Below are 25,956 nucleotides of genomic sequence, written 5' to 3' on the forward strand. Positions count from 1 at the left end.
CTCAGAATTGCTTCATCCGATGTTGGATCGCTGCCCTCTTCAACACGCAGCAGTCCAGCCTTTCCAAACCCGTTGATGATAGTGGATTTTTTGACAATGCTCCACGCTGTCAGCAGCTCTATTTCTTTTTCCAACAACCAGATCGATCGCCTTCAACTTGAAAGCTGCATCATATGCATTTCTCCGTGTCTTTGCCATGATGAGGGTGACAAAATGACTACCGTAATCAGAATGATGGGAAGTTTGAGCGCACTCGATTTACGTCACATTATGTGACGGTGCTCAGTTTTTTGGCGGCATGAATCTTGTGAAAGCGGGAAAAATCCATAAATTAGCCGGGTCATTGTATAAACCGCCAGGTTCAAAGCCTGGGAATAAAGTAGCGGCTTACTTCAGGGCCATCTCTAGCCTATTGCGGGCCCTAAGCAAGATTTGGTTGGCAAGACATGTTGCCATGGGGCAGAGAGAACTGCAATTTTACATGTTGCCATGGGGCAGAGAGAACTGCAATTCTACATGTTGCCATGGGGCAGAGAGAACTGCAATTCTACATGTTGCCATGGGGCAGAGAGAACTGCAATTTTATAACATATATTTTATGCAATTCTACAGAGAGAAATGTGCAGTTTTTCAGCTAATTTCCTACCCATTTTGCCATGGGGTGGAGAGATTTTTACAGTTTTAAAGCACATTTCCTGCAGTTCTACACATGTTGAAATTAATGATGCCATGTTAACATGATAGTCATTCTCACTCAGATAGGCTAACAAAATCATTGGGGGCCCCCTGGAGCTCAGGGCCCATGGGCATGTTCCCCGTGTGCCCGGTCAGGATACGACCATGTTTACCAGAAGTGTAAATAGCTAGCTAAACTAACTACCAATTAAAACTTGGTTGCTGACATGGATAGTTGAGTGACTGACATAAAGAGAGAAAATGCTGATGCACAACCAAATGTTCTGTTTTTATCTCTGTGTCTGTAGTTACTGGCCGTAGAGGAGAGGCTGAGCCCCCAGGTGTTGTCTGCTCTAGAGGAAGACTCTCAGCTGTCCAGACTACTGGCCTGTCGCTCTCTGTCCACCCTGCTCAAACTGATAGGACCCAGTCTCCGCCCAGATGCCCTGAACAACATCTACCCTGGTACTATACTGGTGTCTCCCTCTGTGTATCCTGTCTTTGTTAGAGCAAACATGTCTTTCTCTCCTCTCTTGCCCACAGTATGCCTATCTTTCATTCACTCTCTTTCTTTCATTCTCTCTCCTTCTCTCTCTTTGTTCCTCTCTCAATCCTCTCTCATTCCCTCTGTCACTGACACACACCTTTTTTCTACATCTTTCTAGAATGCATCCATGATTGTTTATGATCCTATATAAATAGATTTAGACATTCTAATTTAGTCATTCTAATTTGTTCCCATCCTGCTCTCTGTTTGTGTCTGTGTGTCTCCTATCTTTGCGTGTCTCTGGGTTCTTTCATAAATGTGTGTGTGTGTGTGTGTGTGTCTGTGTGTGTGTGTGTGCCCTCAGAGGTGCTGAAGCGTCTGGATGACAGCAGTGAGGAGGTGAGGGGCGTGGCCCTCAGGGCTCTGGGCCTATGGCTTGCCTCACTGGGGAAAGACTACAACTCCCAGCTCTACAGTCAACACCTGGAGGTCCTGTTCCAGCAGCTGCTGCTGCACCTGGATGACCCAGACAGCCGCGTGCAGGACACTGTGCTTGGTGAGACTCACAATACCACATTGGTCCAATCCTAAATCAACCCTTAGACCAGGAAGAGAGGTCATGACAACCCTTAGACCAGGAAGAGGGGCCATGACAACCCTTAGACCAGGAAGAGGGGCCATGACAACCCTTAGACCAGGAAGAGGGGCCATGACAACCCTTAGACCAGGAAGAGGGGCCATGACAACCCTTAGACCAGGAAGAGGGGCCATGACAACCCTTAGACCAGGAAGAGGGGCCATGACAACCCTTAGACCAGGAAGAGGGGTCATGACAACCCTTAGACCAGGAAGAGGGGCCATGATGGAAAAGATGGTATGGAGGAGAAACAGATGAGATTGGAAGATTGGATAAAGAACACAGATACCATGATGGTGGTGATGATAGCTAGTGAACATGAAGTGAGTGAATATGGCTTGATGTTGATCAGGTGGGTAGCAGTAGTGCTCATGTTTCATAGGCTCTGTCCTGTCTCAGTCAGAGTTTAAAGAGTTGATCCCTACGTCTAACAGCCCCATACACATAACCACATTGCTAGGATATCAGATCCCCCTTTTCCGTCGTATCAAAGGCTATCTATCCACCTTTTCCACTCCATTCATCTTTCACGCTGACCCGTGCGAAGCCCCCTACTCCACACACACACACACCACCACTCCCCTCGTCCATCACGGGGCTGGGAGTGGGTCCAGAGGCAGAGGAGTGTGTGTGATTGTGTGTGTGATTGACGCCATTTGGGATACAGCCCCATTTGATGTTCTTTTCCCTCCATATGAAGATGGGAGAATATGGTTGAATCATCAGGCGTTTGTCACAGATAATCAAGGAGGAGCCTCCATGAGAAGCAGAGTTAAACTCCAGCAGTGTTCTCTGCTAAGGCCCCACATCCACACTACAGGAAACACACTCAGACCTTCTGCCAATAAATAACACACACGTATGCACATTGCTCGCACGCACGCACACACACACACACAAAGACAGATACTCATGCACACATGTACACACACACACATAGCCATGAAACCACAGAACCGTCAAACCCTGTCGGAAAACACCAGGCATGAGAGGGGGAAGAGACAGGGAGGAAAGGGGTGAAAGAGGGATGAGAGAGATGAAAGAGAGGGGGATAACATGGAGTGGCTGTGTGGAAAGATGAGGGAGAGGGGTCTCCATGTGGTTGTGATTAGGGGGTTGTTCTCCTGGGTAGAGGGGGGGCTGGAGGCTCACATTATCCCGCTATGGGCTGCCTATCCTGGGTGTGAGGGTACAGGGATTGGGTGTAGAGGGTTGGGGTTGATAACAGGTTTTGGGGTCAATTCCATGTCAATTCAGTCAGTTCAAGGGGTGAGTTTAAATTCCAATTGCAGTGTCCCTCAGAAAAAAATGTAATGGAATTGACCCCAACCCTGGTCGATTGATACAGCCAGTAGGAAGGGAGGTTAGCGGTGCGTCTGTGTGTGTGATATCCATGCACATGTGCGCTGCTCTGCTGTAAACGTGTGTGTGGATGAGCTCACCCAGTGCTGACTGATAGCTGTGTCGTACCCATAACCACAATCCTCCCCACAAATCTGGAGACATTCTTTGTCTCATGTCTGTGTTTGAAGCTTTTTTCCTCCTTCCGTCTCTCTCTTTCTTCCTTTCTTTCCTGCTTCTATTCTTTTATTCTTGATCCCATTCTTATATGGTTCTTGAATTTCAAAGTCATCTCCCAAGAGCTTGATGTCTGCTGCTCCTCTGACAGTATGATGGACAGTACTGCCACTCCTCCCGCTCTCCCCCTCTCTCATCCCTCTTTCCCTGTTGCCATAATTCCTTCCTCCCATAATCCCACAGCCCTGGCAGCGCGGCTGCTGCTGCTCCACACACACACACACACCCCGTGGTTGGCACACGTTCAGGGGAATCACCGGATCCCCTCTCATCACAAGTCATCATTGTTCTCCTTTGTTCAAAAGAACTCAGAGAAAGAAAAAATCACTATTTATACACACAAGTCGCAAAAATCCCCCTTGGTCACCACTTGAGGAACAAAGCGGATTCCGAGGTGTATCGAATGCTGACTTGACGTGAACTAACTCATCCCAACTGACAGGAGTATCAACACTGTACAGCTTCAGTTACGCCATGCGGTTTCCTCAACACTTACTGTTGGCTCTACTTCAAGTAATTCCATAGCATCTTTATTACCATCAAATACCAGTGGTATCTGTCCTGTTGGAGTGGATGTCACTGTGGTGCAACACCCCCATCTGGTGGTGAACGTGAAGTGCTCTTTTTGTCGGGACTATTCACTCTTTATTTCACCTTTATTTAACCAGGTAGGCCAGTTGAGAACAAGTTCTCATTTACAACTGTGACCTGGCCAAGATAAAGCAAAGCAGTGCGACAAAAACATCAACACAGAGTTACACATAAACAAACGTACAGTCAATAACACAATAGAAACTATGTACAGTGTGTGCAAATGTAGAAGAGTAGGTAGGTAGGCAATAAATAGGCCATAGAGGTGAAATAACTACAATTTAGCATTAATACTGGAGAGATAGATGTGCAGATGAGGATGTGCAAGTAGAGATACTGGGGTGCAAAAGAGCAAATAATGATATGCGGATGAGGTAGTCGGTTGTGCTATTTACAGATGGGCTGTGTACAGGTGCAGTGATCTGTAAGCTGCTCTGACAGCTGATGCTTAAAGTTAGAGAAGGAGATAAGATTCCAGCTTCAGTGATTTTTGCAATTTGTTTCAGTCATTGGCAGCAGAGAACTGGAAGGAAAGGCGGCCAAAGGAAGTGTTGGCTTTGGGGACGACGAGTGAAATATACCTGCTGGAGCGCGTGCTACGGGTGGGTGCTGAGATAAGGCGGGGCTTTACCTAGCAAAGACTTATAGATGACCTGGAGCCAGTGGGTTTGGCAACAAAATATGTAGTGAGGGCCAGCCAACGAGAGCATACAGGTTGCAGTGGTGGGTAGTATATGGGGCTTTGGTGACAAAATGAATTGCACTGTGATAGACTACATCCAGTTTGTTGAGTAGAGTGTTGGAGGCTATTTTGTAAATGACATCGCCGAAGTCAAGGATCGGTAGGATAGTCAGTGAAGTGAAGGATTTATTGCTTTATTGCGAAATAGGCAGCCGATTTTAGATTTAATTTTGGATTGGAGATGCTTAATGTGAGTCTGGTATGAGAGTTTACAGTCTAACCAGACATCTAGGTATTTGTAGTTGTCCACATATTGTAAGTCAGAACCGTCCAGAGTAGTGATGCTAGTCCGGCGGGAGGGTGCGGGCAGCGATCAGTTGAAGAGCATTCACTTAGTTTTACTAGCATTTAAAAGCAGTTGGAGGCCACGGAAGGAGTGTTGTATGGCGTTGAAGCTCGTTTGTAGGTTTGTTAGCACAGTGTCCAAAGAAGAGCCAGAAGTATACAGAATGGTGTCGTCTGTGTAGAGGTGGATCAGAGAATCACCAGCAGCAAGAGCGACTTCATTCATATATACAGAGAAAAGAGTCGGCCGGAGAAATGAACCCTGTGGCACCCCCATAGAGACTGCCAGAGGTCCGGACAACAGGCCCTCTAATTTGACACACTGAACTCTATCTGACAAGTAGTCAGTGAACCAGGCGAGGCAGTCATTTGAGAAATGTGGGAGCAAACGGTACATATAGGGACAAACATAATACTGTAGAGCAAAGGTGTACATTAGACCACAAACAGAAAGCGGACAGGAAACCAAAGATTAAACAGACATAAGTGTAATGGCCGAAGCCATATGGGCCTTAAAGTGCATAAGGGCAAAGAGGAGGAGGTGACCCTTAAATACAGGATCTATTATGGAAAGAGCAGGACACCATTATAAAGATTAGATAGAGAGGAACAAACATAAGTGCTTAGGGTAAGATAGACATATATATTCATTTTAGGACACGAGAGGGTCCTGCCACCATTGTAATCTAATCAAGAGCGGATACAGGCGTTATTAGGCATGAACAAGCAGGAAGCCTGAACTGAAAGATAATGGTGGCCGATGACCTGAGGGAAGTAACTTCATTAACATATGGAATGGACTCATATACTGTGTGTGTATAAATACCAGAGCCAGTGCTCTGGGAAAGTGTGTGTTCCACGGACCATCTAGGCTTCTGATATGTATGTATTAAAAGCCTATATTGAATTCACAAGTTCTTGTAAGTGTTATATTTTGAAACGATTCTCCACAACAGAAACCAAGGCTATTGAGTCTGCCGATATGAATACGGTGATTGACAGAGTCGAAAGCCTTGGCCAGGACGATGAAGACGGCTGCACAGTACTGTCTTTTATCGATGGCGGTTATGATATCGTTTAGGACCTTGAGCGTGGCTAAGGTGCACCCATGACCAACTCGGAAACCAGATTGTATAGTGGAGAAGGTACGGTGCGATTCGAAATGATCGCTGATCTGTTTGTTAACTTGGCTTTCGTGGATTTTTGAAAGGCAGGGCAGGATGGATATAGGCCTATAACAGTTTGGGTCTAGAGTGTCTCCCCGTTTGAAGAGGGGGATGACCGCGGCAGCTTTCCAATCTTTGGGGATCTCAGGCGATACGAAAGAGAGGTTGAATAGGCTAGTTATAGGGGTTGCAACAATTTGGGTGGATGGGATTGGCCAGGCAGTCCATCAACAGGAACAATATGTTGTTACTGAACTGGATAATGGGTTTTGGGTCTGCATTACATTGGGTACCAGGTCTCTACATCACCTTCGATCTGCCTCCACCCGAGAGAGAAGCCCAAGAAGGTGGGGGTGTTTGTTGATTATGAGGAGGGCAAGGTCTCATTTTGCAATGTGGAGAACAGGTCTTATCTTCTGTTTCACTGGATGTGCCTTCACTGAAAAAACTCTGCCTTCTTCAACCCCGGTGGTAATATTGATTGGGATAACTCTGCCTTCTTCAACCCCGGTGGTAATATTGATTGGGATAACTCTGCCTTCTTCAACCCCGGTGGTAATATTGATTGGGATAACTCTGCCTTCTTCAACCCCGGTGGTAATATTGATTGGGATAACTCTGCCTTCTTCAACCCCGGTGGTAATATTGATTGGGATAACTCTGCCTTCTTCAACCCCGGTGGTAATATTGATTGGGATAACTCTGCCTTCTTCAACCCCGGTGGTAATATTGATTGTGATAACTCTGCCTTCTTCAACCCCGGTGGTAATATTGATTGGGATAACTCTGCCTTCTTCAACCCCGGTGGTAATATTGATTGGGATAACTCTGCCTTCTTCAACCCCGGTGGTAATATTGATGGGGATAACTCTGCCTTCTTCAACCCCGGTGGTAATATTGATTGGGATAACTCTGCCTTCTTTAACCCCGGTGGTAATATTGATTGGGATAACTCTGCCTTCTTCAACCCCGGTGGTAATATTGATTGGGATAACTCTGCCTTCTTCAACCCCGGTGGTAATATTGATTGGGATAACTCTGCCTTCTTCAACCCCGGTGGTAATATTGATTGGGATAACTCTGCCTTCTTCAACCCCGGTGGTAATATTGATTGTGATAACTCTGCCTTCTTCAACCCCGGTGGTAATATTGATTGGGATAACTCTGCCTTCTTCAACCCCGGTGGTAATATTGATTGGGATAACTCTGCCTTCTTCAACCCCGGTGGTAATATTGATTGGGATAACTCTGCCTTCTTCAACCCCGGTGGTAATATTGATTGGGATAACTCTGCCTTCTTCAACCACGGTGGTAATATTGATTGTGATAACTCTGCCTTCTTCAACCCCGGTGGTAATATTGATTGGGATAACTCTGCCTTCTTCAACCCCGGTGGTAATATTGATTGTGATAACTGCCTTCTTCAACCCCGGTGGTAATATTGATTGGGATAACTCTGCCTTCTTCAACCCCGGTGGTAATATTGATTGTGATAACTCTGCCTTCTTCAACCCCGGTGGTAATATTGATTGGGATAACTCTGCTCCATTGGACATCTTCCTTGTCAATCACTCAGACTGAGAACGGTATTGTGTACAAAAGTAACAAGTACAGAAATGCTGCCAAAAATTACTATTAAAATCAATGTATAGTTGCAAATTATATCCTTCCTGTTTGGCCCTGTCCGGGGGTGTCCTCGGAGTGGGCCACAGTGTCTCCTGACCCCTCCTGTCTCAGCCTCCAGTATTTATGCTGCAGTAGTTTGTGTCGGGGGGCTAGGGTCAGTTTGTTATATCTGGAGTACTTCTCCTGTCCTATTCGGTGTCCTGTGTGAATCTAAGTGTGCGTTCTCTAATTCTCTCCTTCTCTCTTTCTCTCTCTCGGAGGACCTGAGCCCTAGGACCATGCCCCAGGACTACCTGACATGATGACTCCTTGCTGTCCCCAGTCCACCTGGCTGAAGAGGACTGGCCAGAAGAGGACTGGCCATCCCACATATGCTCTCTCTAATTCTCTCTTTCTTTCTCTCTCTCGGAGGACCTGAGCCCTAGGACCATGCCCCAGGAATACCTGACATGATGACTCCTTGCTGTCCCCAGTCCACCTGACTGTGCTGCTGCTCCAGTTTTAACTATTCTGCCTTATTATTATTCGACCATGCTGGTCATTTATGAACATTTGAACATCTTGACCATGTTTTGTTATAATCTCCACCCGGCACAGCCAGAAGAGGACTGGCCACCCCACATAGCCTGGTTCCTCTCTAGGTTTCTTCCTAGGTTTTGGCCTTTCTAGGGAGTTTTTCCTAGCCACCGTGCTTCTTCACCTGCATTGCTTGCTGTTTGGGGTTTTAGGCTGGGTTTCTGTACAGCACTTTGAGATATCAGCTGATGTACGAAGGGCTATATAAAATAAATTTGATTGATTGATTGAAATATTCTCTGGTGGTTTCTTCACTGTCAGTCCTCATAAATACAATTACATTGAATCAAATTATTCATTTCCAATGAATGATTGCAGCCAGTGACAATAATCCACCCCAATATCTTGACTTTGTTATTGTGTTGAATTCATTTGTGTGGAGTTCCTCAAGGTAGTCGACGTTCACGTGTGTGTGTGTGTGTGTGTGTGTGTGTGTAAGAGATAATCTACTGTTACTTATTTGTGTGTGTCCATTTCCACTTAACCCCTGACTGTCTCATGTCTGTCTGTGTGTCCAGAGGTCCTGAAGACCGGCAGTGGCGTCCACCCAGCCCTCCTTAAGCAGGAAGTGGAAGCCGTGAGGGACAAACAGCGCACCCCTGTCTACTGTGACCAACTGCTCCAGCACATCCACTCTCTACGCAAGGATACAGTGTAGAGATGCATAGTACTGGAAAGATCTACTGATGTGACAATACTGGTCAAATGAAGATCCTATATCTGTATGTAATCTAGACATCATATAGATTATATTTCTATGGCATACCAAGAAAAGTAAACCTGGAACTGCAACTCTCACAAATGGTCATGTCCGGCATGGACTCTCTCTCTCACACACACACAGTATATACACACACAGCTGTCACTAAGAGAGTGATGCAATGATATGGGCATCCCGAAATATGACTTGACACATTGTATCTATGTATCTAACAGCACTAAGGCAGGTATCTATTTGTTTTACCCTGTACAACAAGAATATTGTCCAACTGCTTAGGTTCTCTTAGAGCTCAAAACTGTTTACCCTTTTTCAAATCTACTCCAGAACACATGGTTGTACTCTGTGGTTGTGTTTGTTCGTTACTATGCTTTTTAATTGGTTTCTCAATGTTGATTGTTGATATTTCATTCTGTTGTGCCTTGATTTCTAGACTGAATTGACTGTTTATCTTTGATAAATATAATACATTTTCACTAAGTGCACTGTGGTTTGCTTTCTTTTGTAATGTGTGGTCACACTAGTGTTCCAAATGGCATACAGGGGAGGGCTTTCACGTTGTCATGCAGGGTTCTAAAAACCTTTTATCTGTGACATATACTCAGTGGCCAGTTTATTAGGTACATCCATCTAGTACCGGGCCAGACACCCCTTTGCTTACAGAACAGCAGGAATTCTTTGGGGAATGGAAACATTGCTCAATTGGTATCAAGGGACCTAACATGTGCCAGGAAAACATTCCCTACACCACCGCCACCAGCCTGTACCGTTGACACCAGGCAGGATGGGGCCATGGACTCATGCTGCTTACTGAAAAACCACTCCATTGAATAGCTGGCTAACGTTCATGGTTTCTTTGCAGTGCTTGCAGTTAGCCACTGATTCCTTCCAAACGAGTCATTGTTGAATTTGGGATTTCCAATTTGTTGTGTAATCTTTATGGTCGATGAGCACCGATACGTTTTATCTATAATTTCCCTTCATATGACAAGGATTCAAAAGGATTTAGGAGTAGATTGTCGACTTGATTTATGGTGATGACTGCTAGCTAAGATTTTGAAAGTAAGATGTTGACATGATCAGTCCAATCAAAGCTACTGTACATAAGACATCATTTTAAATAATTGTATCTGTGTCCAATGACCTTGAGCCTTCTTTGAAGGGCACTTGTAATACAACTATATGGCAGGACCCAAAGGGCTGAAATTTTGGATGTCTACCCTTCCTAAGGATGTTATACTTCATGAGTGACAGAACACTGAGCCAATCACAGCGCAATGCTCCTATTTTCTGCTGGCTCACCTCACAGCCACAGAAAGCACTGTGCTAGGCTGAAACCTGCAATTTGGAGCTGCCTTACTCAACAAAACAAAAAAGAGACCATGTGTGTATGCGGCTTTATTAACTGAATGATATATATATATTTTTTACATTGTTTGCAAACTGATATGTGACAAGTATTAACGCTAAAATAACATGCAAAACAGGCAAAAATATATTTATTTATAAATATATATGTATTTTTTGGGGGGGGTGATAAAAATGTACACCTACCCTGAATAAACTGGTCGCCACTGTTTATATACCACGGCCACATGACTTATCTGTAGGAGTGAACCATTTATGTGAACAGGGTGGTGTACCTAATAACCTGGCCACTCAGTGTAATGTTCCGTATCTATAGATTAGTGCATAGCCACAGTCAGAAACTCTCCACTATGGCTCTAGCCATAGAAATATCATATATTTCTGTCATTCTATTCTATTGTATTTCTATGGCTCAGACTGCAGCTATCTCGAGTACAGTGTGAGCGTGGTACCTCTTTCTCGTCTCTGCTCCATAGCAACGACCTCTAGATCGGTGTGAACTATGAACTAGAAACCGACTGATGCTCTCTCCTTTCAAATCTCGGATCCTGCAACATCCCATCGCAATATAATATGGTGTGTTTTTATTTTGTGAAGCTGGAGCAGTGAGTCGGCTGTGTCTGGAATTATGCGTAATTTAACTCTTGTTTTTTTTTGCTGTGTCTGGTAGTTAGTTACCTAAGCGCATGCATCTCGGTCTCAACTTGGAATCTCACACCAGCAAGGAACTATCATTCGGTGATCAAGTAGATCGATCAAATAAATTAGGATTGAGAACAGTGACAGTGTATTGATTTTATCATTGGAGACATTTTAATCAACGCTTCTAAACGATGTTACAAATTGGAGACGAAGTTTATTTCTCAGCGGTATTTCTGCTGGTTCTATTCGGGACCAGGAGCGCGATTGGAGCATCGGCCGTCACCGCATCCATTTACGTCTTTATCGTGATGTTTCGGTTCCCACAAGTGCCAGCTGACCAGGCAAGTCAGGTGCTGCGGCCCACTGGCCTTGCGAGCGCCGGCGTCCCCGTGGTTGCGCACCGGGCAGGGGGACACGATGCTCCGGAGAACACCATTGCAGCGATCCGAGAGGTGAATCAAGGACAAAGTATCAGTTATCTACCCTGTCGGACCGACTTAATGCTGTAGCTGCAAATAAAATGATGAGTAGGCTTCCTAGGCTATAATGATGTGATTTAGGGGCAGCAGGTGAAAGACATCGTTTCATATTATCAGGGGGTTTACTAAATGTTGCCCAAACTCCATGCAGAGGGAGAGCCTGTTAACTTATTTTGCCATGGTTAGTTATAGTGTAGAGTGTCTGGAACATTATTTTTGTATCTACTCTTTAATTTGAAACATATTTTGGCTAATATCTAGGCCTACTAGATCAGTACAATCCCAGTTGGTTTAATAGCCTGCTGCTCCATCTCCCCTACTCTGTCTATCTATCCATTTCAGATCTATATCTCTCCCGTCTTTCTCCACACACCTCTTCATCCCTTCCTCCTCCCCCTGCTTCATCCTCCTCTCCTGTCCTCTAGGCCAGCAGGAATGGAGCCACAGGGGTGGAGCTGGACTTGGGCTTCACTGCAGATGGAGAGGCAGTGCTGATGCACGATGAGACGGTGGACCGCACCACCAACGGGACGGGAGCGGTGGGCACGCTGCGTCTGGCAGAGCTCAGGACGCTGGACGCCACGGGCAAACACAGGCTCGGGTGGGCTTGGCAGGGGAGGGGAGGTTAGGGCCTGGTCCAAAAGCATTGAACTCCTGGGTCATATTCATTAGGCAGGAAATGGACTGAAACAGGGAGGGATCAATAACAAATGCTTGTTTTTGTTTTCTGTTGCAAAACATTTTCAGTTGTATAGCCTAATGAACATGACCCTGACCTGAATGTTACGGTTTCAGTGTTAGCAGATCTAAAAAGAACACAAGTTAGTGCTTCTGCCAGTACCTGGTGCAAACGCTTAGTAAACATGGCCCCATGTGTGATCGGTGAGTTCAGTTGGACTTCAAGCAGGACAGAGTCAGGATGACTGAAAATACACTAGTGGGGAGTGTGAACTGTGAATGGTACGAGGCCAGATATAGACCTATTGATATAGAATGGTACAAGGCCAGATATAGACCTATTGGTGGTGTCTCAAATATAGCAGCAGTACAAACGTTTGTGTGTCCCCGCTGGCCTTTGTGTGTCTCCAGGGAGAAGTTCAAGGGGGAGAGGGTGCCAACGCTTCAGGAGGCAGTGGAGGAATGCATCAACCACCAGCTGACCATCTTCTTTGATGTCAAAGATCAACCTGATAAGGTATTGTCCCTGTCTTGGAACAGCCCCTACTTCCTAGATACAACTGGAGATCTGAGGGGATTGGATAAAGGTTTAAGCAATATGGTGATGTCTCCATCTTGTCTTCTGATTGTTTAGAATATTGCTTACACTTCCAATCCTCAGTTCTTTCCAGGTGTCTAGTGGGTAGGCTATAGGGGTTGTTTCTGGACAGGGCCTCTCTAGGCAGGTAGAAGCCTTGTTATAAAGCTTTAGGACTTAGGGCTTCACTACAGTACACACCAGGTTTTCCCAACCCTGGTCCTCCAGTACCCCCAACAGTATACATGTTTATTGTAACCCTGGACAAGCACATCTGATTCAACTTGTCAACTAATCATCAAGCCCTCAATGAGTTGAATGAGGTGTGTTTGTCCAGGGATACAAGGGGAAGGTGTACTGTTGGGGGTACTGAGGGACCAGGGTTGGGGAAGCACCCATATACACACTCCAGCAGCACTTTGAATGACAACCACATCACTGTAAGGTCAAATGGTAGTAAACTGAGTGTATAGGGAGATTAAGGCCGGTTAAAAACCCAGCTGTTTAAGGTAGTAACATAGGAATCCCTACTATAGAGATTGGTTATAAAGAATCTCACAGCTGCCCCAGACAGTAGGTCTGAGAGGAATTACAATGTGACTCACTATACTTCCACCTTCCCCATATTGACAGTTTTGTAAGCGTTAGATTTGCCAAAGTCCCCTACAGACCTCATTATATATGGAGGACCAAAGCAGTCAAAAAGACAATTAAATAGTCTTGGAGCAGTTTCCCGGATACAGATTAAGCCTAATCCTGGAATAAAAATGATTTTGAATAGAGATTCTCCATTGATCTTTTTTAGTCCAGTACCGCATGATGTCGTCACCATGGAAAGGTGAAACTCCCGCCCATGCAAACCTGCTGATTAGAAGGTCTTGTGTAGACTGTATTTTCAACCAGCAACTATCAGGAAAAAACACTGATCACATGTTTTCACACTTTTACAGTGTTAGTTCCATCAGATGTTGAACAATATGATAAAACACAGGAAAAAACATAATTTTCACTCCATTGGGCCTTAAATAAGATGCCACTTGCTGACCATAAGATCATCATATATCACAGCCATAGTCAACAGGCGGACGTGGTCCAGATCTGAACCCACAATGGGGTCAACACACTCAGGCTTTCAGTTGAGAGTTGTAATATTAGAACACACAAGGTGCCATTTAGAAACGTGGTGCATGGCTAGTTTTCCTCTTGTTATGTCCTTCACTGACAGATCTGAGAGAGCTATTTAGAACCTTTCAGAAATGTCCAGTTGATCAACAAGCCCACGTTAGCTAGGTAGGTAAGTTAGGCTATCTTGATCTTGTAGTTATCATGGCCAGATTGTGCCCAGGAGCCTTTACTTCCAGGGGCCCACATGTAGATTTTTGTTGACTCACTCAGGTGACATCGAAAAATGTGTAGAAGTGCAGAAAATGTGCTTTAAAACTGCAATGTTTTCTTTCCGCTAACAAGAGGGGTGTGAAACGTTGAGGTCGGGGGGGTTGGGTCCAATAAAGACCATATCAATCCGGACCTCTGCCACAGAGGGGTATGAAACGTTGAGGTCGCGAGGTCGGGGGGGTTGGGTCCAATAAAGACAACATCAATCTGGACCTTTTCCACAGGGGACATTTGTGTGACTGGATCTTCTCAAATAGTAGTTGAGTAGTCCTGATATATCATGTTGTCACAAAGGATAGGCGCAGTGAAATGTGTTATTTTACAGGGTCAGCCATAGTAGTACGGCGTTCCTGGAACAAATTAGGGCTAAGTGCCTTGCTCAATGGTACATCGGCAGATTTGTCACCTTGTCGACTCGGGAATTCAAACCAGTGACCTTTTGGTTACTAAGCCACCTGCCGCCCACATGTATTTGTGTTACACTGCATGTAGTTTGACAGTAAGTACTGTACAGTGGGGCAAAAAAGTATTTAGTCAGCCACCAATTGTGCAAGTTCTCCCACTTAAAAAGATGAGAGAGGCCTGTAATTTTCATCATAGGTACACTTCAACTATGACAGACAAAATGAGAAAAAAAATCCAGAAAATCACATTGTAGGATTTTTAATGAATTTATTTGCAAATTATGGTGGAAAATAAGTATTTGGTCACCTACAAACAAGCAAGATTTCTGGCTCTCACATACCTGTAACTTCTTCTTTAAGAGGCTCCTCTGTCCTCCACTCGTTACCTGTATTAATGGCACCTGTTTAAACTTGTTATCAGTATAAAAGACACCTGTCCACAACCTCAAACAGTCCCACTCCAAACTCCACTATGGCCAAGACCAAAGAGCTGTCAAAGGACACCAGAAACAAAATTGTAGACCTGCACCAGGCTGGGAAGACTGAATCTGCAATAGGTAAGCAGCTTGGTTTGAAGAAATCCACTGTGGGGGCAATTATTAGGAAATGGAAGACATACAAGACCACTGATAATCTCCCTCGATCTGGGGCTCCATGCAAGATCTCACCCCGTGGGGTCAAAATGATCACAAGAACGGTGAGCAAAAATCCCAGAACCACACGAGGGAACCTAGTGAATGACCTGCAGAGAGCTGGGACCAAAGTAACAAGGCCTACCATCAGTAACACACTACGCCGCCAGGGACTCAAATCCTGCAGTGCCAGACGTGTCCCCCTGCTTAAGCAAGTACATGTCCAGGCCCGTCTGAAGTTTGCTAGAGAGCATTTTGATGATCCAGAAGAAAATTGGGAGAATGTCATATGGTCAGATGAAACCAAAATTGAACTTTTTGGTAAAAACTCAACTCGACGTGTTTGGAGGACAAAGAATGCTGAGTTGCATCCAAAGAACACCATACCTACTGTGACGCATGGGGGTGGAAACATCATGCTTTGGGGCTGGAAACATCATGCTTTGGGGCTGTTTTTCTGCAAAGGGACCAGGACGACTGATCCGTGTAAAGGAAAGAATGAATGGGGCCATGTATCGTGAGATTTTGAGTGAAAACCTCCTTCCATCAGCAAGGGCATTGAAGATGAAACGTGGCTGGGTCTTTCAGCATGACAATGATCCCAAACACACCGCCCGGGCAACGAAGAAGTGGCTTCGTAAGAAGCATTTCAAGGTCCTGGAGTGGCCTAGCCAGTATCCAGATCTCAACCCCATAGAAAATCTTTGGAGGGAGTTGAAAGTCCGTGTTGGCCAGCAACAGCCCCAAAACATCACTGCTCTAGAGGAGATCTGCATGGAGGAATGGGCCAAAATACCAGCAACAGTGTGTGAAAACCTTGTGAAGACTTACAGAAAACGTTTGACCTCTGTCATTGCCAACAAAGGGTGTATAACAAAGTATTGAGATAAACTTTTGTTATTGACTAAATACTTATTTTCCACCATAATTTGCAAATAAATTCAACAATGTGAGAATGTGGAGAACTTGCACAATTGGTGGCTGACTAAATACTTTTTTGCCCCACTGTATATGTTCCCTCCTCTCCACCAGGCAGCTGCAGCCCTAGGGGAGATGTATCACAAACACCCTGTCCTCTACAACTCTAGCATTGTCTGCTCCTTTCAACCTAAAGTTATCTACAAGGTAAACTTTGTAACATCTCTGGTCATTTGACATTTATGTTTGTTCAAAAACAACCTTTCAACTCAGTAACACACAACATAGCCCAAATATATGCACAAAAACGTCAAATTAAACTGTAAATATGAATTGAGACATCTATGTGCACATTTTGTCATCTTCTGTTCCATTATAGTGGTGTTTTTCCTATAGTGTGCAGTTTAGCACCAGTCTGGTCCCAGGTCTGTTTGTACTGTTTTGCCAACTCCTATGGTCATTGTCATGTTTAGCCATTGTCCGACAGGTGTGGGTCCAGGCTAGGCTTGTTACACACTGTATGGATGTGTTATAAGAAGACTGTTATCTGTCCTCATAACCATAACACCACCTCTGACTTCCTCATCGGTCAACTCCTCCAGATGCGCCAGGCGGACCCTGGGGTGGTCACGGCCCTGACCCACCGGCCCTGGAGCCTCAGTCGCTATGGCGATGGAACACCCCGTTCCCTGTCAGCGTGGACAAACTACTGGCTGGGAGTTCTGGATGTGCTGCTGGACTGGGCCCACCATCACCTGTTGTGGAACCTGTGTGGCGTCTCAGCCATCCTCATGCAGAAGGACTTCATCTCCCTGTGAGTAATACTAACAGCACTGAGTTTGTTACATGGGTTGTGTTCATTTGGGAGAAAATTGAATAAAACACTCTGACACTGGGGACACTACCTGGACTTTTTCAATAGGAAACTCTCATTGTTGTTTTCAATTGCAAAACGTTTCGCTACATACAGTGTAGCCCTAATGAACATGACCATGGATTGAATCACACATCATTGTGTGTTAATATCAGAGGAAGTTCAAAATTGAGACAGTTGTATCCTATTGTCAGATAACATATACTGTCTGTATTCATATAATATATTGATGTTTGTTGAAGTATTAAAACAAACATGATACCCTGACCACTGACCCAACAGGTCTCCACTCCCCTCATCTATCCCTCTCTACAGAGACTATGTCCAGTACTGGGCAGAGCGAGGGGTGGAGGTGGTGGGCTGGACCATCAACACGGCCGTGGATAAACAGTACTACCAAGATGTCCTGAAGATCAGCTACATCACTGACAGCCTGAGGGAAGACTGTGAGCCTCACTACTGACTGACACACAACACACACACAGTTCTAGACTACTACCTAACAACGTGTAGTTGTACAAGGACTCAGACCTCACTATCATAGGGAATATGAATATGGAGTATGAATGTACAGGACAGTACACATCCAATATAGCTGCATAGCAGATCATTTTCTAGTTCAGGTTGCCCCTTTTAACCAGAATAGTTTTTACTGCAAACACTCATACAAGATCATACAATGTCAACCCTCATTTGACAACTATACTACACCAACAATACCACCATAATCTCAGAAATACTCTCTTGGACCAATCATCACACCACTAAATGCAGACAATTTGCTAATTTTGAATTGTTCATCTTAATACAAATCTGTAAGAGATTATGCTACATTCATTAATATTGTATTAACAATATGACACTGATATATCAATGGTACAAAATATAACTATCTTTGTTGACATGTATCTTTGATTTCTCAATGAAAACATGATGTACAATGTATCCTTTATGAAACCATGTTATTTATTGTGACTACTGCAGGCCCACTGTAAATATTGGAAAAATAAATATCCCCTACATGCAGATTGGTGCTAAATAGTGAGTATTCTAGTGGATATGTGATTGTATTGTATGGTCACTGTGTATACATGATGGGGGGACACCTTATTCTTGTTTTGTTCATATCTGAAAGCAACGTTGATGACAGCGGCAACGCTGTACCCCTATCTTCAGACCTGTCCTCTGCCATACAGTCAGTTGGTCACTGTCGCTTTAAAAGACGGAGGGAGGCGTGTTGCGATGTCAAAATGTATGCGCGTTGGTTGAGTGTCTTTGCAGCTCAATGACAGCTCATGTTTCATCAGATCTGACATTGTACGGACTCGGACAGCCCCAAGGACCAAAGTTACCGACTTCTTCACACACTTGGATGCAAGGCGATCAGCTCGTGCCACAGGGCCTCAGGAGAACGTAGCAATCTATAATGGTTTGTTTTGAGATACGTTTTCAACTAGAATGATTAAATACCGAAAAAGAAGAGCTTGATTCATGGTTATGTTGTTGCGCGGTAGATTATCCCAAAAGTTTCCACCAGTCGTTCGAAGCGCAGAAGATTCTAGTAGTTGAAATGCAGAGATAATCTTGAAACGGAATTTGCCCAATGTAACAGGAAAAACACGGACCTGTTTTTTGAATCGTGGAAGCGTCGATAAATTACACGAGGGGAAGTATTGTAAAGATTTTATAAATTATAAACTGTGCCTATACCCAATTTGCCTCTGACATAACCGGCCTGGGAAGTCTATAGGACACTCCAAAGTGCCATACTGAAGTTGACTAGGATTTTGCTAGCACATGATGTACACAATTACAAGAGGTCCCAGCAAACTTGTTACACAGCGACGAACAGGTGAGTGTGGTGGATTCTAGGAGACCGATTCGGACACTTTTGTAACAACATGTCAGTGACATCTCGCTCACACTGTCATCAAAGTGATGATACATTGTAATTATGAGGTTAGATACATGCCTTGTTACATGTTAACATTTACACTGTGGCACGGGTGTATATTTGCGCATGTGCCAATGTTGATGCCAATCCATTACATGGCCTTCATTCAGAGGCAGTAACATACATTGTGTTTTCAGTAGTTAACTTAACATGTTTATATCGCTTTCCTTTTCAATGCAATGTTGATATCTATTCCCTTTTTTAATATGAGGTCAAACGCAGCAGATTGACAAAATAAATGACTTCAAGCACAAACAAACGCCTTGGTCTATACCAGAGTAAGTACTATTATTGCATTGTACATAGGTTTAACAGTGTTATTAGCATATAATGGCAGTGTCACTGTTATTATTGTACTGTAATGATGTTTGGAATAGCTTCACCTGCAGCCCGTGAAGCATTAAAGTTTCAGAAATGCACATCTTGCAACATTGTTGTAGCGCGAGCGCCTGTATTGGCACGTAATAGTAGCAAGCTAGCTATAAAAACTAATATCCATGGGGCACATTCTATCACAAGGCACACTGTTGTGGGTCTTTTCCAAACCACAGCCACCTGCTTTTATGTCATTGAACAGGGGCGTGAAACGACCTTGTGTGTGGGAAGCAAGGTCACTGACGAGCGTTTGTTGTCACTGTCTAGTCCCAACACGTGTATGCTAGCTGAGCAACATGCTACTGAGCAACATGCTAGCTTGGTAGCTGCTCTCTGCTGTCTACTCACATATGTTTACTAAGTTTCAAGATAACCCGTTTCAAATAAACATCAACAATAAGGCGTTTATCATATCTTTAGCAATATTTCACTAATTTGGTCCTGATCGAGGAGAGTAGAGAGAAGCACAATCTGCGACATATCCATCATGGCATCCTCCATACTGTTAAATAAAGGTCAACTAAATAAAATAAAAATACTGCATTCTTATCATGTGGGCTTTCGTTATCACCATAGAAACCGTACTGTGTTCGAAGGTATGGTAACGATGTGGTTCAGGTGGATGACTTCCTATCTAGCTAGTCCTTGCTCTGAGTGAAGCATACATTTTCATTCATTTGTCGTGAATGAATGATTGAGAGAGAGCAGAGTCAGAGTAATTTATGACGCCTTTACAGTAACAAACATGCCTAAGAAACTCTATTTGGAGAACATTTCATCGTGTCATATTTACTACAGGTCTATAGGTATATTGTGTGTAGACTTAAAATAAATCAACAAGTTTTTAATGTTTAAGTCCATATTTTTTTGTCGTGCAGCTCTCCTGCACCCAAGATAGTGTTTAACCGCCTGAATGGGAAGAAGTACCACAACACCCCAGCAGCTCTTCTACAGGTGGACCCCCAGCCCAAGGAGGGCTTCACTTCTGCACACCAGGAGAATGTCAAGTTTATCTATGAAGGTAAAGGAGTGAGAGACCATAGAAATACAATTTATAGAATGGACCAAGCCCCTCAAACCTTGGCAATTTGACTTTGACCGTACACCCACGAGTACACTTAATATGGTTGTGACTGAGGACTTCTATGGACAATGGGCCTCTGGAATCTGATCTTGCCCCTACAACCCACTTTACAAAGAATGTGTGTTTCTCTTTCAACATGGTCAGCCATGTTCTCAGTCAACATGAATGTGTGCCATGGTAAACATAATATTACCATACTATTATTATTCACCTCATCTACAGTCTGAGTAGTGTCCAAATCATCTCCTTTCTGTCTAGTGTCCCTTTAGAGGTGACAGTAGGACCTCTCCTCTACCACTCCCTCCCAGTGTTCTCCCACCCATCTACAGGCAGGGTGAGGGTCAGGGTTGGACAAGGAGTCAGTCTCCCCTCCCAGGCTCAGCATCACAGCTGCACTGACACTGATACCAGTGATAGCAGGCACAGCTGGCTGGAATTCCACTACCCTCACACCCAAATTGAAGCCCTCTGCCAGCCAGCCGTCCGTCCGTCTGTCCATCTGTTCGTCTGTCTGTCTGTAAATTATCTACTCTGCCTCCGATGAAGGTAGTACACAATGGCTTCTAGAAATATGTGTTGATAATCACTGCGTGAATCTGCAGTGTAATTGAATGAAGACACAGGTATTTCTTTGTGCCTAAGTGGAGCTCTACACAGTAAGCTCAATGACTGTATTTCAACATTAACCCTAACCTACCCAGCCAAACAGCATGTGTAACTTGTTAAGTCATTCCTCCCTTGCCCATGTGACACACTAGGTCGTTCCTACTGAACGTTTGCAATGGCAGCACATTAACTACATAACCTTGGTCAGAGTGGACAAGGACAAAAAGTAGGCCCTGCTCTTACTAGGCGTTCTACAGAGAGGTTCTAGAAAGGAGGATTGCAACAAGTTGTATAGGATCATTAACCAGTAAATACACATTTTAAGTTACACCCAGTTACTTGTTACATTATAAAACAACACGTTGGTTCAACACTTGTAAGTCATGTGAAGGTCCGTATGGTGAAAGGTGCCTATCATAGATGTGAAAGGATTGGATCATTAACATGGTAGCTCCATCTTGCCTTCACTATGAGCATGTTTAATTAAAATGATAGTAATTCAAACTTGCCTTCATCATTCATTTATTTATGCAGTCATTCATTCCCCAATAGGGGTTCATTTTGACTTATGATTTTTTACATTAGTACTTGAAACATTTAGACTAGTGACATAACATTGGTCATTAGTGCCAGTGGACTGAACGCTCATAAATCCACATGACAGAGTGCATTATTTAAAATGTAGTTTCAAACGCGGCATGCTTTGTAAAATTCACCCTACTGGACCTTACACTGTGGGTGTGATGTGGCAGGACTACTTTTGTTCAAAGGTTATTTCCTTTTTACACCTTTTAAGCTGCAAAATGTTTTGACTCTTAGGGTGAGTTTCCCCCTATTTTATGTTTACCAATTTCAACTATATGACTGTCTGCTTTCATATTGTTTTCTTCTTTGTTTCTCCTGGTAGTATTTTGATATTGTTTTCTTCTTTGTTTCTCCTGGTAGTATTTTGATATTGTTTTCTTCTTTGTTTCTCCTGGTAGTATTTTGATATTGTTTTCTTCTTCTTTGTTTCTCCTGGTAGTATTTTGATATTGTTCTCTTCTTCTTTGTTTCTCCTGGTAGTATTTTGATATTGTTTTCTTCTTCTTTGTTTCTCCTGGTAGTATTTTGATATTGTTTTCTTCTTTGTTTCTCCTGGTAGTATTTTGATATTGTTTTCTTCTTCTTTGTTTCTCCTGGTAGTATTTTGATATTGTTTTCTTCTTCTTTGTTTCTCCTGGTAGTATTTTGATATTGTTTTCTTCTTTGTTTCTCCTGGTAGTATTTTGATATTGTTTTCTTCTTTGTTTCTCCTGGTAGTATTTTGATATTGTTTTCTTCTTCTTTGTTTCTCCTGGTAGTATTTTGATATTGTTTTCTTCTTCTTTGTTTCTCCTGGTAGTATTTTGATATTGTTTTCTTCTTCTTTGTTTCTCCTGGTAGTATTTTGATATTGTTTTCTTCTTTGTTTCTCCTGGTAGTATTTTGATATTGTTTTCTTCTTTGTTTCTCCTGGTAGTATTTTGATATTGTTTTCTTCTTCTTTGTTTCTCCTGGTAGTATTTTGATATTGTTTTCTTCTTCTTTGTTTCTCCTGGTAGTATTTTGATATTGTTTTCTTCTTCTTTGTTTCTCCTGGTAGTATTTTGATATTGTTTTCTTCTTCTTTGTTTCTCCTGGTAGAATTTTGATATTGTTTTCTTCTTCTTTGTTTCTCCTGGTAGTATTTTGATATTGTTTTCTTCTTCTTTGTTTCTCCTGGTAGTATTTTGATATTGTTTTCTTCTTCTTTGTTTCTCCTGGTAGTATTTTGATATTGTTTTCTTCTTTGTTTCTCCTGGTAGTATTTTGATATTGTTTTCTTCTCTGTTTCTCCTGGTAGTATTTTGATATTGTTTTCTCCTTCTTTGTTTCTCCTGGTAGTATTTTGATATTGTTTTCTTCTTCTCTGTTTCTCCTGGTAGTATTTTGATATTGTTTTCTTCTTCTTTGTTTCTCCTGGTAGTATTTTGATATTGTTTTCTTCTTCTCTGTTTCTCCTGGTAGTATTTTGATATTGTTTTCTTCTTCTTTGTTTCTCCTGGTAGTATTTTGATATTGTTTTCTTCTTCTTTGTTTCTCCTGGTAGTATTTTGATATTGTTCTCTTCTTCTTTGTTTCTCCTGGTAGTATTTTGATATTGTTTTCTTCTTCTTTGTTTCTCCTGGTAGTATTTTGATATTGTTTTCTTCTTCTTTGTTTCTCCTGGTAGTATTTTGATATTGTTTTCTTCTTCTTTGTTTCTCCTGGTAGTATTTTGATATTGTTTTCTTCTTCTTTGTTTCTCCTGGTAGTATTTTGATATTGTTTTCTTCTTCTTTGTTTCTCCTGGTAGTATTTTGATATTGTTTTCTTCTTCTTTGTTTCTCCTGGTAGTATTTTGATATTGTTTTCTTCTTCTTTGTTTCTCCTGGTAGTATTTTGATATTGTTTTCTTCTTCTTTGTTTCTCCTGGTAGTATTTTGATATTGTTTTCTTCTTCTTTGTTTCTCCTGGTAGTATTTTCATATTGTTTTCTTCTTCTTTGTTTCTCCTGGTAGTATTTTGATATTGTTTTCTTCTTCTTTGTTTCTCCTGGTAGTATTTTGATATTGTTTTCTTCTTCTTTGTTTCTCCTGGTAGTATTTTGATATTGTTTTCTTCTTCTTTGTTTCTCCTGGTAGTATTTTGATATTGTTTTCTTCTTCTTTGTTTCTCCTGGTAGTATTTTGATATTGTTTTCTTCTTTGTTTCTCCTGGTAGTATTTTGATATTGTTTTCTTCTTCTTTGTTTCTCCTGGTAGTATTTTGATATTGTTTTCTTCTTCTCTGTTTCTCCTGGTAGTATTTTGATATTGTTTTCTTCTTCTTTGTTTCTCCTGGTAGTATTTTGATATTGTTTTCTTCTTCTTTGTTTCTCCTGGTAGTATTTTGATATTGTTTTCTTCTTCTTTGTTTCTCCTGGTAGTATTCGCAATATTAAACTAAAACATGTCTAAGAACAATCTATAGATTTCTAAGAAAACCCAAGGAACCTACATTCATTTCTACTGAAGGCTGCATGTATCCAGGTTGTGTCTGTGTGTTGCTGTTGCAGCCTGGCAGGAGGTAGTGCAGCTGGCGGAGGAGGGAGGAGCCAGTGATGAGACAGGAAGTGCCAGTGCTCAGGGACCAGTGCAGTATTCAGACACCAACCCCAACCCAGCCTTGAAGAGTGAGTCCTGACCTGAGTCTACCTTCCTCCTTCAGTCTCATCCCTTAAACACTCATTCACTGTAATCTGTTCTCCATTCTCTCCCCCTCAGTACATTTCCTTGACACTAAAGCACTTCCTCTGTCCGTACCTCCCATGCTTTTCACACCCAATGGAAAGATGCACCTTCTTTTGGTCACCTGGACAGAAGGTCACATCTGCGTGTGTGTTAGGGCTGTCACAGCACTGCCACCACATAAACCAGTGTGATGTAGGGTTGTGTCAGTCATCATGTCTTCATTCTTAGCAATGTGAAGAGGCATTTTGGGAAAGTCCTATTTGGGAACATTCAGAAGTTATATTGGGGGACATTGGGAAGTGATATTGGGAAAGTCATATTGGAGTTCATTGACTGGGAATGTCCTATTGGGAAACATTGGGAAAGTTCTGATATGACCTCTGAGTTTTCACTGTTCGTGGTCTTAAAGGCCCAGTGCAGTTGAAGTTGTGAAAATGATGAGAAAAGACTGCTTGTTTTGGCCTGCCTGATGACATCACCAGGTGGTAAATGAGTTATATAATAGACCAATAAGAAAGAGAGTTCCACACCTCTGCCAATAACAGCTGGTTTTCAGTTTTCCATTCCCTACTCAGACAGTCGTAGCAGAATTCTTGCTTGTGAAATCTCTTTGCTAAGAATCTATTTTTGTTTCTCTTCGACCATTCTGATTGGAAACAGTCACAGTAAAGTACTCAATTATTACCCAGAAATGATTTAATATTGAGATAAAAACAGCTGCATTGGACCTTTTAAAGTCATTTCACCACTGAATTCTTACTTTAGTTTAAAATATAGTCACCATCTATGTTTGACCAGTTCCAATAATGTGCTTCTAACCTTTGTTCACATCATCACCCTACAAAAAGTTAAGGTCCACTTGTTAATGCTGCCACACCATAACCCAATGTTTGAGGCCTCCTCTAACTCTCTTCTTTTCCCCGTCCCCAGACTTTGTTCCCATCGATCTGGATGAGTGGTGGGCCCAGCGCTTCCTGGCCAACATTGACAACCTGTCCTGATGGGCTTCTCCATCTGGGGCCCCATCGGCCAGGGAAGAGGGCCTTATGGAGGGGCCTGGAGGTCGGGGTGAGAGGGGGGGGGGTTCAACCGGGTTGGAGCCTAGTGCACCTGGTAACAGGTGTGGAAATATGGGATGGCGATGGGCATTACTCGAGAGCAGCGCTGGGACGCTGGCGATGACATAACCATGGCAACCCCCTCACCTGAACTCTTTTACCTTTTTAACAGAAACAGTACAACCAACCAACCAACACTGTCCACTTGGGCAGCTACCCGGAAGATACAAGTCTTGAATTTTTGGTTATTCTCCATCTCTCAAGCCCAACACTGTGGGCTAAGATGTCAAAATGTCTGTACTACTTTAAAAACGCAGTAAAGATGTGTTTTCAAGACGTGCCGTGGTGAGATTTATTCTTCACTAATTTGGAGTTTGGATGTGGCTTGCAATGCCATAGCTCTACACAGGGGGTCACTGATGTCAAACAACAGTGGTTCACTGCCTGGCTACATTATTTTATCTTTATTTAACTAGGCAAGTCAGTTAAGAACAAAGTCTTATTTACAATGACACTGGCCAAACCCTAACCCGGAGGACGCTGGGCAAATTGTCTGCCG

General features: G+C 43.1%; 3 protein-coding genes across 4 annotated transcripts in view; all 3 read left to right on the top strand.

Annotated features, from left to right (window-relative positions):
* The window catches only part of LOC110487024 (dynein axonemal assembly factor 5), a 65,960-nt gene extending 56,399 nt beyond the window's left edge, over positions 1-9,561 (top strand). The window contains exons 11-13 of the mRNA XM_090197310.1: positions 984-1,140; positions 1,527-1,718; positions 8,882-9,561. Of these exons, the coding sequence (XP_090053436.1) occupies positions 984-1,140; positions 1,527-1,718; positions 8,882-9,021 (489 nt within the window). The 3' untranslated portion in view covers positions 9,022-9,561. The remainder of the gene's footprint in view (positions 1-983; positions 1,141-1,526; positions 1,719-8,881) is intronic.
* Positions 9,562-10,742: 1,181 nt separating this feature from the next.
* Positions 10,743-18,074, top strand: LOC110487014 (glycerophosphodiester phosphodiesterase 1). Of its 2 annotated transcripts, none has more exons than XM_090197337.1 (6): positions 10,743-11,543; positions 11,996-12,171; positions 12,660-12,765; positions 16,289-16,381; positions 16,777-16,988; positions 17,364-18,074. In XM_090197337.1, exons 1-6 carry the CDS (start codon positions 11,283-11,285, stop codon positions 17,509-17,511), a joined length of 996 nt encoding a protein of 331 aa, XP_090053463.1. In that variant the 5' UTR covers positions 10,743-11,282; the 3' UTR covers positions 17,512-18,074. The 2 variants fall into 2 exon arrangements, with proteins under 2 accessions (XP_090053463.1, XP_090053464.1); XM_090197338.1 differs by having other exon boundaries at positions 10,871-11,543; positions 11,913-12,171.
* A 168-nt stretch (positions 18,075-18,242) lies between these two features.
* On the top strand, positions 18,243-25,733 carry LOC110487018 (MAPK regulated corepressor interacting protein 2). Its single transcript, XM_036941742.2, has 5 exons — positions 18,243-18,900; positions 19,214-19,280; positions 20,256-20,398; positions 24,165-24,281; positions 25,270-25,733. The coding sequence occupies exons 1-5, from the start codon at positions 18,846-18,848 to the stop codon at positions 25,338-25,340; spliced, it is 453 nt and encodes a 150-aa protein (XP_036797637.2). The 5' UTR covers positions 18,243-18,845; the 3' UTR covers positions 25,341-25,733.
* The last annotated feature ends 223 nt before the right edge of the window (positions 25,734-25,956 follow it).

This window comes from Oncorhynchus mykiss, chromosome 13, assembly GCF_057628025.1.
Source record: "Oncorhynchus mykiss isolate SJ-2025 chromosome 13, ASM5762802v1, whole genome shotgun sequence".
In the NCBI taxonomy this organism is placed as follows: domain Eukaryota; kingdom Metazoa; phylum Chordata; class Actinopteri; order Salmoniformes; family Salmonidae; genus Oncorhynchus; species Oncorhynchus mykiss.

Excerpts from the sequence above, each read along its gene's own strand:
- LOC110487014 (XM_090197337.1), top strand. The coding sequence starts at position 11,283 with ATGTTACAAATTGGAGACGAAGTTTATTTCTCAGCGGTATTTCTGCTG. Across the intron at positions 11,544-11,995 it reads CCATTGCAGCGATCCGAGAG|GCCAGCAGGAATGGAGCCAC; the intron begins GTGAATCAAGGA and ends CCTGTCCTCTAG. Across the intron at positions 16,989-17,363 it reads CAGAAGGACTTCATCTCCCT|AGACTATGTCCAGTACTGGG; the intron begins GTGAGTAATACT and ends CCCTCTCTACAG.
- LOC110487018 (XM_036941742.2), top strand. The coding sequence starts at position 18,846 with ATGATGTACACAATTACAAGAGGTCCCAGCAAACTTGTTACACAGCGA. Across the intron at positions 20,399-24,164 it reads TGTCAAGTTTATCTATGAAG|CCTGGCAGGAGGTAGTGCAG; the intron begins GTAAAGGAGTGA and ends TTGCTGTTGCAG. Across the intron at positions 24,282-25,269 it reads CCCCAACCCAGCCTTGAAGA|ACTTTGTTCCCATCGATCTG; the intron begins GTGAGTCCTGAC and ends CCCCGTCCCCAG.